This window comes from Prionailurus bengalensis, chromosome E2, assembly GCF_016509475.1.
Source record: "Prionailurus bengalensis isolate Pbe53 chromosome E2, Fcat_Pben_1.1_paternal_pri, whole genome shotgun sequence".
NCBI classification, from domain to species: domain Eukaryota; kingdom Metazoa; phylum Chordata; class Mammalia; order Carnivora; family Felidae; genus Prionailurus; species Prionailurus bengalensis.
The window spans coordinates 61,290,983-61,308,976 of NC_057352.1; the positions used below are offsets into that span (position 1 = coordinate 61,290,983).

Here is a 17,994-nt window from a genome sequence, read left to right on the forward strand (position 1 = left end):
AGCCCCGTGGCCGGCCCGGTGGGGGGGGGCCCGCACCCCTCTGCCGCGCCCTCGCCCCCCCCCCCCCCACGCCGACTCACCACGAGCCCCAGCACCAGCGTGCGCACGCGCTCCCCGATCTCCGGGGAGATGTCACTGCCGAACTGCTGCAGGGTGGTGAGGAAGCGTTTCAGCTTGCTGAGCTGTCGCGCCCCGCAGGCCGGGGGCAGGTGCTGCGTGGACAGGGAGGCGGTGGACGAGGTGGCCGGGCCATTGCTGAAGCCATTGGGTGTGGACGGCGCACCGTTGACGGCCGTCGGCGAGTGGGTGCCGTTCATTACTGCGGGAAGGAGAGGCGGGCTGAGGACGGCAGCAGAGGGCGGCCGGGTGCTGCAGCCACACTGGTGCCACGGGGGCACCGGACACCCTGCACAGGTGTGCACACGGGGCCCCGGGTCAGCGGCTGGGGGGCTGGGCCGGAGTGTGGCCACGAGGCGGGCGTGGCCTTGGCTCAGCACTACCTCTGGCTTCACTCTGGGGTGGGGACACCACCCCGGGACCCCCGTGCTGCCCGGCCCGTGTCCACTGCGAACCGGCAGGGGGGCTTCTCCACCGCTAGGGAACTACTGGCCCCTTCCCCTTTTGCCCTGGAAGGCGGGGACCCTCACCTTCACCACGACGGGCCCGAGCGGCGCCCCACTGCCTACATGAGGCCCCCGTGCCTGGGCTGATAGGGCTGGGGGTGGACCCCTGGGACACGGGGGTTGGATCCCAGCAGGGGACGCTCTCGGCTGGCTGCTGTGTGGGGCTGCTGCACGCACGGGGCCGTGTGTGGAAGACAAGCAGGTGACACGAGCCCCCCCCCCCCCCCCGCTGCCGTGATGAGCGCCCTGCAGGGGTCACCGGAGCAGACCGTCGGTCACCAGTGCCCTGACGCGGGGGTCAGCGTCCCAGGGCTGGCAGACACTGGGACCACCCACAATGTCGTGGGACAAGACGTCCCTCCTCAGTTTCAAGTGACGGAGGGAAAGGCTGAGCCCGCACCCAGTCCCCCGGCCTCGGGAGCCCGAGCCTCGCTGACCAGAGAGGTCACAGACGGTGGACCACCAGGGCCCTGGTGACAGCAGAGGGGGCTCTGGATGCAGGAAGCGGTGCTGGCACTTCTGGGAGCCCCGAGGCTTATCTGATCAACCCGGAGACCGCTCAGCCAGCTGCCCAGATACCTGCTCCAGGTACCTCCCCAAGTTCACACACGGAGCCCCTCCCTGCGCGCTCGCCGGCCTGCCCCCTCTGCACGTGCGTGCACGCCCCACGTGATGGTCTGAACCCCCCTCCTCACACATGCCTTCCACCCCCCACCGCCACTCCCTGCCTCAGCATCCCTGCACACACTCCCATGCACACACACGGCATACACACATGAACACACATGTGTGCACACGCACCACACACACGCATATACTCTCGGACACATGCATAACACAGATAAACATTCACACATGAGCACACCCAGATGTACATGAATATTTGCACACACGCACATTCACACATGCACGTTCGTGCACACACACACACGCACAGACACACACATACTTGCACACATACGCACACGCACACATGCACATGTGCACATATGCACATTCGCACACACAGATGCACACAGGCGCGCACACATTTACACACCGCATGTGCACATTCACACACACTTGCACACACAGACGCACGCTTCCACACACATTTGTACATGCACGTGGACACCTGCGCACACGCACATTCGCACACACACACAGGCACATTCACACACAGATGCACACTCGCGCGCACACCTCTCTCGCTGTGGTCCACGAGGCCCATGCCCTGCCCCTCCCACCCTGTCCAGCTGATCTGTGCACAGAGGCCGTGCTCTCATGCCCCACTGGGGAGTCTGGGGAGGTGGGGAGCTCAGGAAGGGACTTTCCCGAGGCTCCGGCCACCTCCATGCTGGCTGAGACCTGGCAGCCTGGGGGGACGGGGACGGGGAGTGGGGGCTCCTTTCTTCGGGACGGGGATGCGGCCAAGGTCAGCTCTGAGAAGCGGCTCCCCGTCAACAGCCCCGAGTGCCACTCACGCCGCTCACTTTGAACGGAGGGGTGTTGGCTCACCCCTCCAAACCATGCCTGCCCTGCCTGTCCTGACGGGGCCCTGGGAAGTGACCTCTGCAGACTCTTGGCTCACCCAGCCTGGAGGGGCAGGCACGTGGGTCCCCTCCCTGGGCCCCGGCCCTCCACAGCCGTGGCTGTCCTGGGGCCTGGACACCCCCTCTACGTGCCCTGCAGGCCTCGGGCCCTGGGGCTGCACTGTCCCCTCCGGGCTACAGAACCGGCCGGTCCCTCCTCGCCAGAGCCCTTCAGCAAATGCCCTCTCTTAACCCTGAGTCTGCTGTCTGGCTGGCTTTGCTCTCCGCTCTCCCCAGACACTTTCCACACCTCCAGCTTCAATGACAGGCTCTCCCCCATCCACTGACCTGCTCCCCAGTGACACCTGCAAATGCCCCTCCCTGACTCGCTGAGTTGCACGGTTCTGCCCTCACGGGCATGAGAAGCCACCCTGGCTGGGAGAGGGCATCCCGCCTGGGGCCTCACGTCTGCCTGGACCAGCCCAGGGGGGTGAGACTAGGGGCCTGGCCTCAGTTTCTTCATTTGCAAACGGCCCCTTGGCCTGAACCAGAGGTGGGGCTTTGGGGCCGGAGGGCTGGTGCCTGGCGCCCTGCTGGATCACAGAAAATCGTTAATCTTCTACCACGGGGAGGGGCTGAAATGCTTGACCCCCGATTGCTTTTGTGTGTCGGGTGGTTGCTCGTCGAGAGCAGAGGCTTGGAAACCACTGACCGAAGGCGAGCGTTGGCACGAGACGTGTCAGGCCTCCTGTCCCGAGGGGGGACGGGCTGCAGGGACGTGGCCCCAAGTCCTACTCCGCTGTCCCCTCCCTGGGAGACATGACGCAGCGGGAGCCCGTCTGGCCCCCCGTCTGAACGATCTCGGAAGCAACGCTCCAGGGCCCGGAAGCCACACGCGGTTCTGGAGGCTCCCGCAGAGGCGGTCACTGATTCTGCGTGGCCCTCGCCCTGCGATGGACAGCGGACGCCAAACACAGCCCACCGAGCGTCCCCATCCCTCACCCTCTGCGAGGTGTCGTCCAGAGGGACCCTCAGAGAGCCCGGGAGGCCCCGCCGTGGCGCCAAGTTCCTCTCTCACTGGTGAGCTGCAGCCGGCCCCGCGGGGGACAGTGACACACACACGCCCTGGGCAAGACGGACGACGGCCACTGGCCATCGCCCCGGCCGGGCCAGGAGGCGGCCGGCTGCCACGGGAGACCTCACCACAGCAGGGGCTCGTCCCTCGCGGCAGAGCAGGGCCGTCGCCCGGGGTCTGGGTCTTCTAGAGGCTCCTAAGAGGTGCGGCTGTCTACACCTCCCGGGCCCCCACCCGGCGTCCGCGGGCCCAGCCCGGGCCTGACCTCTCTGCAGTTTTCTTACCAGCTTGCCCTCGGCGCCTGGGTCCTCCCGGCGGCCCGCTCACCCTCGCTCGCCCGTGTTCCCTCCCGCGGGCTGCCGGGCAGTCTCAGCAACTTGCTAAAGAGACGCCGAAAATAACCCCCGGCCACAAGTGCTTTCAGTGCCACAACAGCTGTGTTACTAACTTAGACCGCACACGTGTCCCCAGCTGAGGTTTGGGGGCACACACAAGCACCCCTGCGGCTCCCGCGGCCCTGCGCCCTGGGCGGGGGTCGTGCCGGGACGCGGAGCCCGCCAGCCCCTCTCCCCGGGGGTGTGGATCACGCGCCCCGGCAGCGCTGAGGCTCAGGGGACACGCTGGCCACCAGGGCCGGGCCAGGCGCGTCCCGCCACGGCAGCCAGGACGACAGACTTGCGGGCCGTGAATAACGCACCCGGACGTCCCGCCGCCTCTCGCTCAGAGCCTGCGGGCCGCCGCCGTAAAGTCGGGCCTGTCCCGACTGCAGCCACTCGCTGACAAATTCTGAGCGTGGCCCTCGAGTGCTTCCGGTCACGGGTGTCACCTGCGGCCGGAGACCCTGACAGAACGTCTGCTGGCCACCGAGCGCCCGGCGTGTTCGGGCCCTGTGTGAGCCCAGCAGCCCCTCGTGGCTCCGTGCGATTGCCCTTGGCGCTAGGTGCTGGGACGACAGATGGGGCCGTGTCACAGGTGGGGAAACTGAGGCACAGGTGGTAGTCCCTGCTCGGGTCACCCTGTCAGGAGAGGTGGGGGCCGGGGCCTGCCCTTGAGATGGCCGAGCTACTGACATGCTGTTGACATGTGACCGTCTCACAACGCTGGGCTCTGCCTAATTCACCCTATTTTGTGGCTGCGGAAAAGGGAGCTCAGAGAGGCCGCCCGCCTGCCCGAGGCCACACAGCTCGTGAGGACAGGGCTGGCTGTGAACTCGGGTCTGCACCCTGCTCTCCTGTGCTGGCCCCCGGGTCCCTCTTCTCTGTGAGGGAGGCGGGACTAACGGACACAGCAGACGCAGTAAGGGGGTGTGTAGGCAGCGGGGTGAACCGCCGTGGCCTTCCCAGGGCAGAGGGTGCCGGGGTGAGGACCTCCCGGAGGCCAAGGTTTTTGTTATTTTACTTACAAAGACAGACCATAGACCATTTTAAGCAGCCATGAAAACGGCCGTGGGGCAGGGACATCGTGGGCCCGTCCTCTCGATCTGTAAGCAAAATAGGAAAAACACGCTGTCAGGAAAGCGCGGGTGGGTGGGCAGGGCTGCCCCGAGGGGCGCCCACGGTCGGCCCCTCCCCCTCTGCCTCTTGACAGCAGTTTTGGGGATCGGGACTCAGTCACCATCTCTGGGCCTCAGTTTCCTCCACCGTAAAGCAACAGGGTTGTTTGGGCGGGGGGGGGGGGTCTCCCAGCGTCACTTCCAGAAGGACCTTCTAGCGGTCTACAAGAATTCTGGGGTCTCCATCGACATGGGTGGGACACCCTGGTTCCTAAAAAGCTCTCTTCCTGGAAGGTGCCTGGTAACCCCACTTGGCACCGTGTTCAAGGGACCTGAGCGCGCGCGCATAGGGCTTGAAGTCTCCATGGACAGACAGGCCAATGGTGGTTCCAAAACAAAGCCTGGGACGGAGCCACCCCGAAGGGAGGAGGCACCAAACAGGAAGAGATCTGAGCTGAAATTAGTAGGTGGAAGCTGCAAGAAGACAGGCTGTACCCAGACACAGAGTGAGCCCCCCGTCACCGGGGGTAATCGAGGGCAGGATGGGCCTTTGAGGGTCCTCCCAGCTGCAGAGTAGCTGCTCACATTCCTTCCCAGAGTTATCTCAGCCATCCTGACCACCTCCAGAGTTCAACCCCCAAATGAATCTGTGCCCGGGGCGGTCATCAAGGAAAACCACAGGCCGCAAGCCACGGTTCACGGCCAGTCTCCGGCTGGCTTGGCTCACGGGCTGGTCCTGGGGAAGCCGGGGGATCTCGGGGCAGGAATCCGTGGCTGAGCACAGAGGCTCCATCCCCACCAGGCAGGCGCACGGTGCAGCTACCCACCTGCTCTCAGGGATTTGCATGTGTTAGGGAACAACTCTGAGGCCCCCCGAGGAGGCCAGAGACCCAGAAGCCCGACAACATTAACGTGCCAGCTTAGAAAAGAACGAACCACTGGTCTCTGGTAACCTCCGTGCCCTAGATGAAGCCGGGACCTCCGCTCCAGAAACGTGAGCCGGCGGTGCCCTTGGGGGAGGACAGAAAGGCCAACGGCCCGCTGACCTCTCTGGCTTGGACCCCGACCCCGGAGGCCGGGGTGGGCATTTCGGGCGGACGGCCCGGCGGTCTTGTTTCTTGCAAGCCGCTGGCGGGGCGGTTACGTGCAGCGGGAGCCTCTCCTCGAGGCGACGGGGGTCAGGTAGACGGCTGGCCGGTGGCTGCGTGAGAGGAAGCCCGGCCGGGCCCCGGCCACCACGGCCGCCGCAGGCAGACCCCAGGCCTGGGCGCCGCGGGCCGCCAGTGCACAGCGCCGCCCCTCCCCCCCCGCCCCCCCTGCCCGGGCAGGGGTGGGGGCCAGGGTTCATTTCAGTCTCCACCACTCATGGGGACCCTGGCTCAGACTTGGCCCCGTAGGAAGATGAGCTGGAACCTTCCCTGCCAAGGGAAGGTACAGCTCCTGTGTGAGCTGGGCTGTCCCCGCCCCGAGGCGGCACACCTGGGGCCCGTGCTATGGCTCCACCTGCCAGACCACAGGTGGAGACCTTGGAGAGGTCAGGGGACTGGCTCAAAGCCCTCATCCTACAAACAAGCGGCCAGGCCCGGCCCTGAACTTGCCTTTCCTGACTCCACGGCCAGCACCCTTCTCCAGATGCAGGCTGGGTCACTCCCAAGCCCTAAAGAACCCGGCTGCCTGGCCTCAAATGGCAGCGCCAGTACCGTTCACGACCAGGGATAAAAGGAGCCGGGCCAGTCCCTGCGGTCTATCCTGGGCTCTGGGTGGGCAGGAGGGTGGCCTGAGGTCCCGGAGAAGCGGCTCTTGCCATCACGCTGGGGCACTGGAAGCTCCCTTCCTAGAGACAGGCTTCCCTTGGGTTTCAAAGTCTGGCAAAGCGTCCCCAGGCCTGGGGCTTTCTGGCCTCTGAATACAGGGGATCAGTTGGCATGTGTGGATTCTCTCTGCTGCTGGCACACTGCAAAGCCCCGGTTCCGGGGGCAGGAACGCTGAGCTCCCCCTGGCCCACACCTGGGGTCTCCTTCCCAAATGCACGGGACCCCGAGGTCACAGTCACCCATTTTCTCACAAGGGAACAGGTCTCCGGTGGGGCGCGTGCACTGAGGAAGTCCCCCCGGAGACGCTGTGTGCACTGAGACGCTCGGCCCGGATCAGCCCGGGCCGGGGACACACGGCCCGAAGGTCGAGTCTGCCCACCGCAGCCCTGCGGCCGAGGCTCCGGCTGACCCCGGGTCCCGGCCACCCTCACACCCCGCTGCAGCCAGGCTGCGGAGCCCCTTGGATCTGAGCCCAGGGCCACCTCTGACGAGCCCTCGAGTAAGGTGCTGTGTGACGGTAGGGACCCCCCCCCCCCCACGTCCCTCTCTGAGCTCCAAGCAGAACGGCCAACTTTGCTAAAACACTCACGATGTGCCGGCCGCTCGGTGAGAGCCTGTATCAACTCCCTTGTCCTCACAGCAGCTCCGTGACTCGGAGACTATGGCCAGCCCCGCTTTATGGATGGGGAACACCGGGTCCAGAGAGGCTGAGCAGCTTGCCCGAGGCCACACAGCCACCAAGTAGATGAGCTAGGATTTGAACCTCCAAGCGCAGGCTGTGAGCCACGGTGAGCTCCTCCCTCTCCAGGGCCCGACGGCGGGCGTTTGCGGTTCTGGGCAGAGGGCCCGCGGCACGGGCCTCGGGGCACGGCGGCGCCGGGAGCCCCCAACAGCTCTGCACGGCCGGTGCCCCGCGGGCTTTTACTCACTTGTGTGCGGCGTGAAGGGGGGGAGCCGAGTGGCCCCCTGGGACGCGGCAGGCGGCGGGGGCGGCATGCTGGGAGGCGTGGAGCGGGGCTGACTCTTCACCTCCGCGGGAGAGTCGGGCATCGCTGCTGTCTTGTCCTTCCCGTCCACTGCGGAGGGGCCACCGGGGCCACGGGGGAGGGGAGAAGAAGAGAGACGCGGTGAAGCAGGCTGAGGGGAGGGGAGGAAGCCGCGCGGGGGTTGGGGGGCCGACGCCGCCGGGGGTCCGGGCGGACCCCCAGGCGATCGCCAGGCGGCTCCCGGTCCTGCCCACAGAGCCGGGCCCGACTCCAGGGCGCAGATGAGCCCCAGCCGTGTTCTCAGGTGGCCGATATCCCACCCACCTGGGATCAGAGGTCAGGCTCGGGTCAGCCCACTTCAGGGGGGCTGGAGGGCGTGACGGGGAGAATCCCGGGTCAGCCGGAATGGGGCCGGGGTCCTCACTGGGGAGCTGGGGTCTACTGCCCCGCGGCCCGGGGGGTTGTGCGTCTCCCGCCCCCCTCCTGCCCCCGCCGGGCAGCCGTGCGCATCTCCTGGAGGGCGTCCATCCCCATTTCTGATGCGGCAGGTCTGGGGAAAAGCCCATGAATCTGCATTTCTAACAAGGTCCCAGGTGGGGGCTGCTGCAGGTGCGTGGGGCCCCTGGAAACCGTGGCTCCCAGAGCCCCATCAGCTCTCAGATGTGAAAAGTCTCGTGTAGAGGGGTCTCCACAGGAAAGCCTGGGAGGCTGACCCCGTGGGGTAGAAAACCCCTCCGATACCATCTGCTGGCCTGGGTAGTTCCTGGGCCCGGCAGGCCAAGGGCACGGCCAACGTCAGGCTGTTCTAGGCCTGGCCGCTCAACGTGGGGGCCCCGCACCAGTGGGCTGGGTGCCCCCGGACACTGTTGAGATTGCCACGTGCAGCTCTGCTGAGGGTCAGGTGCAGACGCCGCGAAACCGAAGCCCTGCCCCCAACCCCCCCCCCCCCCCCCCCCCCCCCCGGTCTGCCTTAACTCAGGTCAGCCAGTGCCTGGGCGGGTCAAAGAAGCTCGGAGCGGTGGCTGGGAGTCAGGGTGGCCCAGCCGCTCAAGGCCATCCGGGCCGGCATCCTCTATCTGCTCCCGGGGCACAGCCCACGCTGCCCCAGCCGCTGCCCCGAGCTCACCCTGCTGACACCGAGGGGGTCTCGCCCGGGGCCGGGGCTCCGCACCGGCGGGCCGTCTGTGCGTCGCTGTGTCTCGTGTCTCCTCTCCCAGGGGCCCCGCGGGACCAGGACCCCCAGATGCATGCGCGCGTCCGGGGACAGCCAGCCTCCGGGGACGGAGATCAACAACGCCGACGACGGCACTCACTGCCGTCTCGGGCACGGCCCCGTCCCTACCCTCCCCTTCACAGAGCCGAGATGCCCGTGGCCCTCAGCGCCCGTGGGGCCGTGACAGCCCTCTGCCCCGGGGCCCCGGGCCCCGACACTGACGAGGGCCCCTCCCCGCCGGGCCCCACGGGGCAGGGAGGCAATCGGTCAGCAGCAGCCGCCCCGGCCACGCGCACCTGCTGTCCACTCAGCTGCAGCCGCTGGCCTCCCTCCCGCCGGGCGCCCTGCCCCCTGCGCCCGCTGTCAGGGAGCTGACGGCCGCGCACACGTGCGCTGCAGCTGTGGGGGCCCGTCAACGCCGCCTGGCCGCAGAGCCGGCGGCCAGTCCCTGGTGACAACCAAAGAAGGCAAATGCAGCGGCCACCACGGGCCCCGGGCCACCCTGCGGGGTGCAGACGTGGCCCCCCCCCCACCGTCTGACATGTCACCTGGGGCGGGGCCTGGGGGGGGTTCAGATGCCAGGCTGGGACACAGGGAACGCGCGGCCTGTTCCCACTCTCCAAAGCCCTTCCACGCCAGGGGCTTCATTTCGGCTTTGCCCACAGGAGAGGGCAGAGGGAACCCACCAGAGCCGCCCGCCCGCCTGCCCCTCACACGGCACCTGTTTGTCACGAGCCGGGCCCTCAGGGGCTACCGTGGGTGCCAGGGGCCAGCACACCGGGTCACGTGGAGTCTCCCCCGCCTGTGAGCACCTGGCTCGTGGCCACACTCATCCCACGGACGCGCATCACGGAGGACACACGGGAGCGCCCACGGCTTGCTCTCTGCCCCGGAGCCCGGGAGGTGGGGGGCAGGGGGCGGCTGCCGGGGCTCCGATTCACGGGCACAGAGACGTGCGGCATCTGCCGAGGGCACACGGCGAGCGGGCTCGGTGTCACCACCACGCATCCTTCCAGAAGAGGCCACAGGGGCGGGGGTGACAAGCACAGGGGCCTCGTGAGTCTCGCGAAGCTGGTTTGAGTCCCGGCTCTACTGCTCCCTGGCTGGGTGACCTGGGGCAAGCCCCTGCACCCCTCTGAGTCTCTCTGCTCCCCTACAGGCGGGATAGCGGTCCGCGCACACGAGCGCTCGATGAAATTCGGCAAAGGGCTGTGGAACAGCTGGTGAGCCAGGAGCCTGGTCTTCCTCTAAGGAAGGGCCCAGAACCGCAGCTTGTGTGACTTCCCACAGCCCTCAGCGGCTCTTCTCGCCTCCCTTTCCGGTGGGGAAGCCAAGGTACAGAGAGGCCAAGTGGCCTGCCCAGCTCACACGGCAGAGTAGCGGTCCGGGTATGCCCCGGGCAGCTCATCTACCCGCCTGCAACCCGCGGTCCCTCCCTCTTCTGACTGCCCGTCCACCACCCCACGGGGGCTCTCTTTGTGGCGGCTCCCGCCTTGCACGCTGGGGGGCCGGGGACCCGGTGCGGGTCTGGAAGCGCACGAGTCGGCTCACGCCTGGGCGTCCCAGCGAGCGGAAGAGCCGAAGGCACAGAGAGCGGAGGCGCTGTGGCCCCCACCTCCAGCCTTGCCTCCCCCCCACCCCCCTTGAGAACATTCCCAGACCTCAGCCCGCACGCCACAGGCCCATGGGAGACCCTGTGTCTTTCCCAGACAGCGTTCCAGTCCCCGGCTGAATGTCTCTAATCCGTCCGCAGAGGAAGCGGCTCTCCGAGGCCGGGCGGAGCCGGTGGGAAAGAACATGGAATGTGCCGGAACAAGCCACCCCATCCATCACTGTCCCTGTCCGGCTGTGGTTCCCAGCCCGCCCGGCCTGGCTGAGAACTGGCCACAACCCAGAGCTCCCAGCCCTGGGTTCTAGAACCTTCCTCTGCCTGCCTCAAGTCTGTATTGCTGCCAGAAGTAATAAGCCCCTGCTTTGATCATTTGGGTCTGATTTCTGCTGGTACCTCACCTGACCCTCACAAAGGTCATGAGAAACTAGGAAGGTGGGCAGGTAACCTGCCTCAGGGCCTTTGCACCGTCAGGGACCGGTATCGACAGGTAGGTAACAAAGCCATGGTGATAAAGTCCTGAGTGCACGCTGGGCCTTGACCTGGGCACTTCACACGAATCACCTCAGCTCACCCCACAACAAGCATATGAGGTGGGCAGGTGAGGAAACTCGGTAGAGGGAGGGGAAGCTGGCCGCAAACCCAGGCCGTCTGGCCCCAGACACCAGTCTGTCCGTGGAGTCCTGGGATGTGCCCCCTGTCAGGACCAGGCAGGCCCGGCCTCAGGGCCCCGCCATCCCGGGATGCGGCCACAGCCCAGGCCCCTCTCCTGGAACTGATGCGCGGGCCGGAGGGGGGGCCACGAACGTTCCGAGCCCCTCTCGAGTTCCCAGGATGACACAGAGGCCAGCCTCACAAGCAGCAGAGCAGAAGCCTCTGCAGGGCTCCGGAAGCTCGGTGCAGGCCCCCTCACCCCCTCTGCAGAGGGCAGAACCCGGGGGTGCGGCAAGGACTCTGGGCACGCTGCCCCCCAGCCTCAGTGTCCACATCTGTACGTAGGGGTGTGGGACGAGTGCTAGGAATGCGCCGCGATCTTGGTGGCTCTGGTGGTGCCGGGGCCAAAGGGAAACCCACGTTTGCAACCGGTGCCTATTTCCCCTTCGGTCACTCAAGCCCCCCGCCAAGGTCGTCCGGTCAAGACCAGCCTCACGGTGTGCTCCACGACCCGGTGAGGACCCGTCCTCAAAGGTGAGGGCTCCACAGGGCAGGTGAGGGGCAGAGCCGGGGGCCGGACCTGTCCCTGAATTCCCAGCTTCTGCCCCTGGCCCGACAGCAGGCAATATTCTAAAACTCCAGCCAACGTAAACCCATACGCCTGCCTTTCTTGGGAACCACAGGGCCAAGACGTGTTCCCCAAGACTGTACAAAGTGGCTTCCCTGCCCCTCAGCCAGCACCCCAAGAGCGCCCATGGGCTCCTTCGTGCCTGGCCCGGCCCTTCTCCGCCCTCATCTCCCACACCTCCCCTCTCCGAGTCTACTCAAGTGCTCCTACCTCAGGGCCTTTGCACGGGCTGTCCCTCTGCCAGGGAGTCTTTCCCCCAGATACCTTCCTGGTAGCGTGAGCTCACCTCCCCTGCGTCTTTGCCCAAAGGCAACCTTCTCTCTCAGTGAGGCCGAATGTCTAGAACCGCGTTGGGCACACAGTAGGCGCTCTGTACGTACTTGAATTACCGCCAGGAGAATCCAGGGGGGAGCAGTTCGTGACGGCAGCCTCCGCGCCTCACCTGCTCCCTTTCAGCAGGTGTGAGTCCTGGTCCCCTGCGTGTCTGCCCCGCTGGAGGGTCTGGAGCCCAGCCTGCCCCGGGGAGAGCCCGGGGGTGCCTCGAGGGGAGTGCGCAGCACCCCGCGAGGGCTGGGCAGCTCCGAGGGAAGAGCAGGGGCCTGTCCCCTGCAGACCCTCCAGCCGCCCCTTCGGGCAGCCCCACCCCGGAGCGGGGTAGCTCTGCCTGTCAGAAGCCCCTGGTCTGTCCGTCCGGGCTGGGCCTGGGCTTCCGGAACCCCGAGCGCGGGTGGTGAGTGCGCCCTCCTCACACGCCTGCCCTTGAGGAGGACACCCCTATCGCCCATTTTCCAGTGGGGACACTGAGGCCCAGCGTCACACAGCAAGGGAGGCGCCCCACAGGGACCCGCAGTGGCTCCCTACTTCCTTCCCTGTGGGGGTCAAGCTGCCGTGTGGCGTTCGGGGCCACACACGATCGCGCCCCAGCTGCCGCGTAGCCACGTCCCCACCGCCCTCAGCACCCGCAGCGCCGCGCACCGGAAAGACGAGGAGACAGAAGGTGGGAGGCCAGGGCTCTGCCTGTCCCTCCTCTCTCGGACAGCGGCTCCACGTGGGGCCCAAAGCCCCCTTCTAATTACAAGCCCGACTCCACATCCACGGAGGAGACAAGAAGCCACACGTGCTCCCTGGAGGGCATGGACCCCAGCGCAGCCCAGCGGCCGGCAGCCCTGTAAGGCCCAGAGCCACGCCCCCGGTCTGTGCAGCCGCCCCCCTGAGGGCTCAGCACCTCCAAGGCCTCTGTGCCCACGGGGGGCGTGGGCATCCGCTGTGGCTCACTCGGTCCAGTGGGTTTCCTGGCCACGAAGGAAAGGGGCTCGGCCGGAGAGCTGTGAGAGGCAGGGCTGCAGGGTGGGGTGGGAAGGTCCCTGCAGGGAAGGCCGAGGGGCCCCTCCGTGGAGACCGTCATCCCCTCGGGGTCCGCGGGGCTCTGTGCAGGGCCTGGGCCCAGGAGGCGGCGCGCAGCTCACACAGGATGTGTGGTTCCCCGGGGAGCGGTGCAGAGACTGGGCAAGAGATCTCTCGTGGAGGAGGGGGCACTGAGCCCCCAGACCTCTGCCGTCCTGCCCCTCAAGTGCCCCTCCTCCTTCACAGCCACCCCCTTGCAGTGGGGACCTTGCTCTCGGCCCTGGGGGTCTCTCCAAAGCCTCTCTGACTGGTGCGGGAGCAAGGGCTCCTCGGCTACGGGCGAGTGTGGGATAAACAGGAAAAATGAGGCGTGAATTCCTAGGAAGACACACATTTCAGAAGGGTCTGACCAGCGACAGATGGGAGCCACCAGGCTGAGGAAGAGACGAAGGGGCTTGGCGGGGGGGGGGGGGGGGGCTGCCTGCCTTCAGGGCAAACCCAGGATACTGGGTGACCCTCCATGCCCAGACGGGTGGGCTTGACCAGGAGGCTCCTGGGCCAAGGTCAGAGGGAAGGCTCGTCTTTGATCCCCAGTAAAGCCGCTCGGGATTTTTGGGGTGGGGGGGGTGCAGCCCTGATGAGTCCCAGGTGCTTCCCACATCTGCTTTCTCTTACAGCTTCTGCGGCCGGAGGAACAAGAAATAATATGAAAATACAGGGATTGGTATTTTCCCCTCCGCTGGTCGCAGCGGGCTTTCTGTGGCTTGGAGCCACGGCCATCCAGAGCCTCCACGTGGCCCTTGGGGTCGTTCCTCTCACTGTGAGCTCTGCGGACACCGCCCTTCCCACTGCGCGGTGCTGGGCCACCCCGGCCTGCCCGGCCTCAGGGACCCCGTGACCCCCTGGGCCTGTGTGGCCAGTGGCAGAGGTCACGGGTCACCACGCCAACAAAGCCGGGCTGGGACTCAGGAGAGCGGGGCTCCCATCCTGCTCCGCAAACAACTGTGAACTCAGGAAAACAGCACATCTCTGAGCCTCGGTTTACCCACTGGTACACGGGGCCCATAATTCCCGCTTCTGCGGTGGGGGTGGTTTTGGGCCAGAGCCCAGAGGGGCTTCGCAAACCAGGGTTCTGGTTGGCTTCCTCTGTCCCGTCTCTGTCCCCTGGCTGGACCGTCAGTGGCCTTTCTACTCTGGGCCTCGGTTTTCACCCCTGACAAGGAGGGCGGGGAGACCCCACCCCCAGGAGTCACAGAAGAGTGACCCACGGACAGAGTCCAGCACTCACGGACATGGCGTCTTGCTAAAGGTGTGCACGCGTGGGGGGCCCTGCTGTGGGGTCCCGGGAGGAAGGGCTGGCCCCCACGTGCCGCACACCCCCACAACTTTGATTTTAAACTCGCTCCCTTTTGCCGGGAGCTGTTCGTGTTCCGGGTGCCGAAACCCTCTGTTCCTCAACTCCTCCTGAGAACGCCATGAGGTGCTAGAGCCCCCAGGTACAGTGGGGAAACCGAGGCACAGAGTGGCGCTGTCACCTGCCCCGGGGTCACACAGCCACCACACGGCAGATCCCACGTGCGTCCGGCTCTAAGGCTGACGTCCCCAGCTGGTGCACGCAGAGCTTGTCCCTCCCTGTGAACGTGCGCACGGGGGTGACAGCGAGCCTGTGTCCAAGGGTGCGGGGTCCACAGGGAAGGCCCCTCGCAGCCACAGAGGGGACCCTGGGCGGTGTCCGGGCCGCCTTAAGCAGGCGTCACGACATCCCATCGGCAGTGAGAGGGAGCCGGTCGGCCTGGGTGGGAGGGTCCGTCTGTCACTGAGAGACACAAAACTGGACCAGACGCTACCCCACCTGAACGGCCTGCAGCCCCAGCCCAGGGGCCCCTCCAGGCCGGGCCCTCTCGCCGCTTCTGACCTGGGTACGTGGCCCCAGGCTGAGAGACCTCATCCCCGACACCTGTGGCCTGTCTGTCTCCTCCAGCATCTCTGGAAAAGCACGGCACGTTTACTCTCTACAGACCGACCTGGGCCCATCAGGAACCGGGAAGACGGGGTGGGACCGTCCAGTTCGTGTTCCAGGGCCCGACGGGGGGCAGGCAGACAGGACCCCGCCACGCCTCCCGCACTCTGGCCGCCCTCCCCCCGCCACCTGCCTGTCCAGCACCCCTGTCCTGCTGCAGGCCTTTGCACCTGCTGGAGGGTTCCCCAGACCTTCACAAGGCTGTCTCCTCATCAGTCGGCTCTGGCTCACGTGTCCCTCCTCCTCGGAGAAGCCTTGCCCGGCCCCCAAGCCAGAACCGCCCCACCCTGCCCGTCCTGCCGCCTCACCCGACTTTATTTTCTTGGGGCCTCTTGTCTGCACCTGCGATCATCCCATGTCGGTTGTCGTGTCTGCAGCCCGTCTCCCCGCTGACCGCTAACCCCCAGACGGAGCCCAGACGGTGCCGGGCAGGCGGCCGGTCTGCGGCACACCCTCGACGGTCTGTGCACCGGCCCCGCGAGAGAACCGGTGCCCCCGCCCGCCCGCCCTCGCGCTGCCCTGGGCCCCACCCTCCTCACATCCGAGAGCTCGGCTCCCTGCGGCGGGCAGAGCCTGGGCAGGCCTCGGCTGGGGGCGGCTCCGAGGCTGTACTCGGAGGCAGCACGGCAATACCTCGCAAAGTGCCGAGGACCGGGGGCCGTATGGAGCCTGCCCCGCAGCAATAAGCTTAAGACCCCCCCACCACCACCTGTGGGGTGGACGCATCACGAAAGGCCTCAGTCCTTCACCCTCCCTGACCCACGCCCCTTGCTGTGTGACTGCCACTCTTCCAAGTACTCGACACGGCCGGGAGGCCCCTGCTCTGTGTCCGGGCTGGCCCCGGGCCTGGCTCCGGATGTGGCAGAAGTGAGAAGCGATGTCAGCCGACTCTGAGTCGGGACACGGGGGCGTTTGCTGCGCTCGCTCTCTTGTTCAGTCAGCCTGCCGGAGGACGGGACTCTCGTGGGGCAGAGCTGGCCCGGCTGAGTCCCCGGTCATGCGAGGGCCCACCCACAGTCTGCTGACCACAGGCCCGAAAGCAAGCCCGGTGGGACCAGAAGTGCCCAGGGGACCTGCCTAACCTGCCCGCCCCAAGAACTAGGAGCCAGACCACAGTGGTTGTTTCAGCAGCTAAGTTTTGTGGTGGTTTGTTACACAGTAGAAACTGACCGATACACTGTGGTGTTGAGAACCATTTGGGAGCCGGAAGGGACTTCGGGGGCCAGGATCCCATCACAGCGCGCAAGGGGAAGTTGACCCAGAGACTCCCGCCTCTCTGCTTCTCATTCCTCTTGCGGTGGCGTCTCAGCGTGGACGGCCATGTTCCCCTTAGGGAATGCGTTCTAGGGAAACCCTCGGGGACACAGGCAGAGAGTTCTCTCTGAGGGTGTTTATCACTGCGTTGTTTAGGAGCGTGACAAGAGGGGACAAACGAGGTGGCCCCAGTAGAGGGCCGTGAAGGAACTTCTCTGGCCGGTGCAGCATTACAGGACCTCAAACATCCCGCCGTGGGGGCCCTGGCTTTGGAAATTGCTCTTCAGTATCGACCAGCCCGAACCACCACACCACAGAACCCGCACAAGCGCGGGCACGGCGGCTTCGGCAGCAAGCGCCCTCCAGCCACTTGGCCAAGATGCCCAGGCTGGAAGCCATCCAAATGCTCACCGAGTTCAGGGGCAAATAGGCCGTGGGAGGCCCGTCGGGGGAAGAGCACAGAGCGGGGAGAGCAGACGCACGCGGCAGCCCGTGAGACCGCCTCTCGCCAACGTGCGGCCGCGTGAACGACGCCAGGCCCCAGACGGCTCGCGCCGGGCAGCTCCACTCACATCACGCGGCGCCAGCCCCGTCGTGGGAGTCGGGAGCCGGTCCCAATGCCGCGGAGACCGGGACAGGTGACGTTGGCGACCGGGCACACCCGGAGGGCGCGAGCCGTCGGCTCCCATGTGGGGGACGGAAGCCTCGCGGGCGAGCGGAAAGGACGCCACGGAATACTGTCGAATCGCGAGGGAAGGCGACCCGCGCGCCCAAACCAGGAGGCAAGAAGCGCACGACGTTCTGCCTCGTGAACAAACGCACGCGCGGAGGAGGCACGAGGAGGCGGCCGTGGCTCCCGGGGGGACAGCGGTTCAGAGTCTGGGTTGGGGCCGGGCCGCGGGGCCCAGAGGCCGACGGGCCGCCGACGCCCCCAAACAAGCAGGGAGGGCACGGCCTCCTGGCGCCGAGCGAGCGCGAGGTTGGAGGGCAGGGGGGGCCGAGGGCTCCGAGCTGCCGTGCTCCCCAGAGGGGGCCGCTAACGCGACCCAGATGCCGGCCCGCGGGCCCTGCGGCTGGCGCGTGAAGGGAGCGCATTCCTCGCCCAGCTGCCGGGGCTGCGCGGCCAAGAGCGAGCGGCTCCCTCAGAGCCGCGGGGGAGGCGCCCTGCCATCTGGCCGCCTGCTGGGGGGAGGGGCAGCGGGAGGAAGGGGTGCCCCCCCTGCCCGGCACCGGTCCGGGAGCTCCGGGAGCCCCCTCCCAGGCCTCCCACGCACGTCGGCCACCGAGGGGACGGGGCCCATCTGCACACGGGCGCACTCACCTGAGTGTGACTGGGCTGGGACAACGGGTGTGCTGTCACGGCTGGCCGGGTGGATGAGTAGAGAGAGAGAGGACGGAGTATCAGGTGGATGGACGGACAAGGGAATGGATGAGGGGACAGGTCGACCGGTGCAAAGGTGGGCGGACAGACAGGTGGACACACAGATCTGTGCAACAGTGGGACAAGCCCGGTTCTGGGGTTGGGCGGGTGGAGTTTAGCTCGGGGTCTCACGTCTCGAGTGGCCCTTCCAAGGCCCTTCGCTCTTCCGAGCCTCGACTTCCTCATCTGCACACTGGGGGGGGATGCTGTTCTGATGATCAAGCAAGCGCCCGTTAAGTGAGCACCCCACGAGGACTTCTTCACTCACACACCTGGCTAGGACAGAACGGGGAGAGGGCCAGGGACCCCAGAAGAGCCCTCCCCTGGGTGGGGAAAGTCAGCGAGGCCTCC

General features: G+C 66.7%; 1 protein-coding gene across 4 annotated transcripts in view; it reads right to left on the minus strand.

The window, feature by feature from the left end:
- Positions 1 to 17,994, minus strand: part of CBFA2T3 (CBFA2/RUNX1 partner transcriptional co-repressor 3) — an 80,834-nt gene that overhangs the window by 13,364 nt on the left and 49,476 nt on the right. For 2 of the 4 annotated variants that reach the window (XM_043599888.1, XM_043599890.1), the window contains 3 exons: positions 7,445 to 7,591; positions 4,612 to 4,689; positions 81 to 319 (listed from right to left, as the gene is read on the minus strand). In XM_043599888.1, the coding sequence (XP_043455823.1) occupies positions 81 to 319; positions 4,612 to 4,689; positions 7,445 to 7,565 (438 nt within the window). In that variant the 5' untranslated portion in view covers positions 7,566 to 7,591. The remainder of the gene's footprint in view (positions 1 to 80; positions 320 to 4,611; positions 4,690 to 7,444; positions 7,592 to 17,994) is intronic. The other 2 variants (XM_043599889.1, XM_043599887.1) reach the window with 1 other exon arrangement.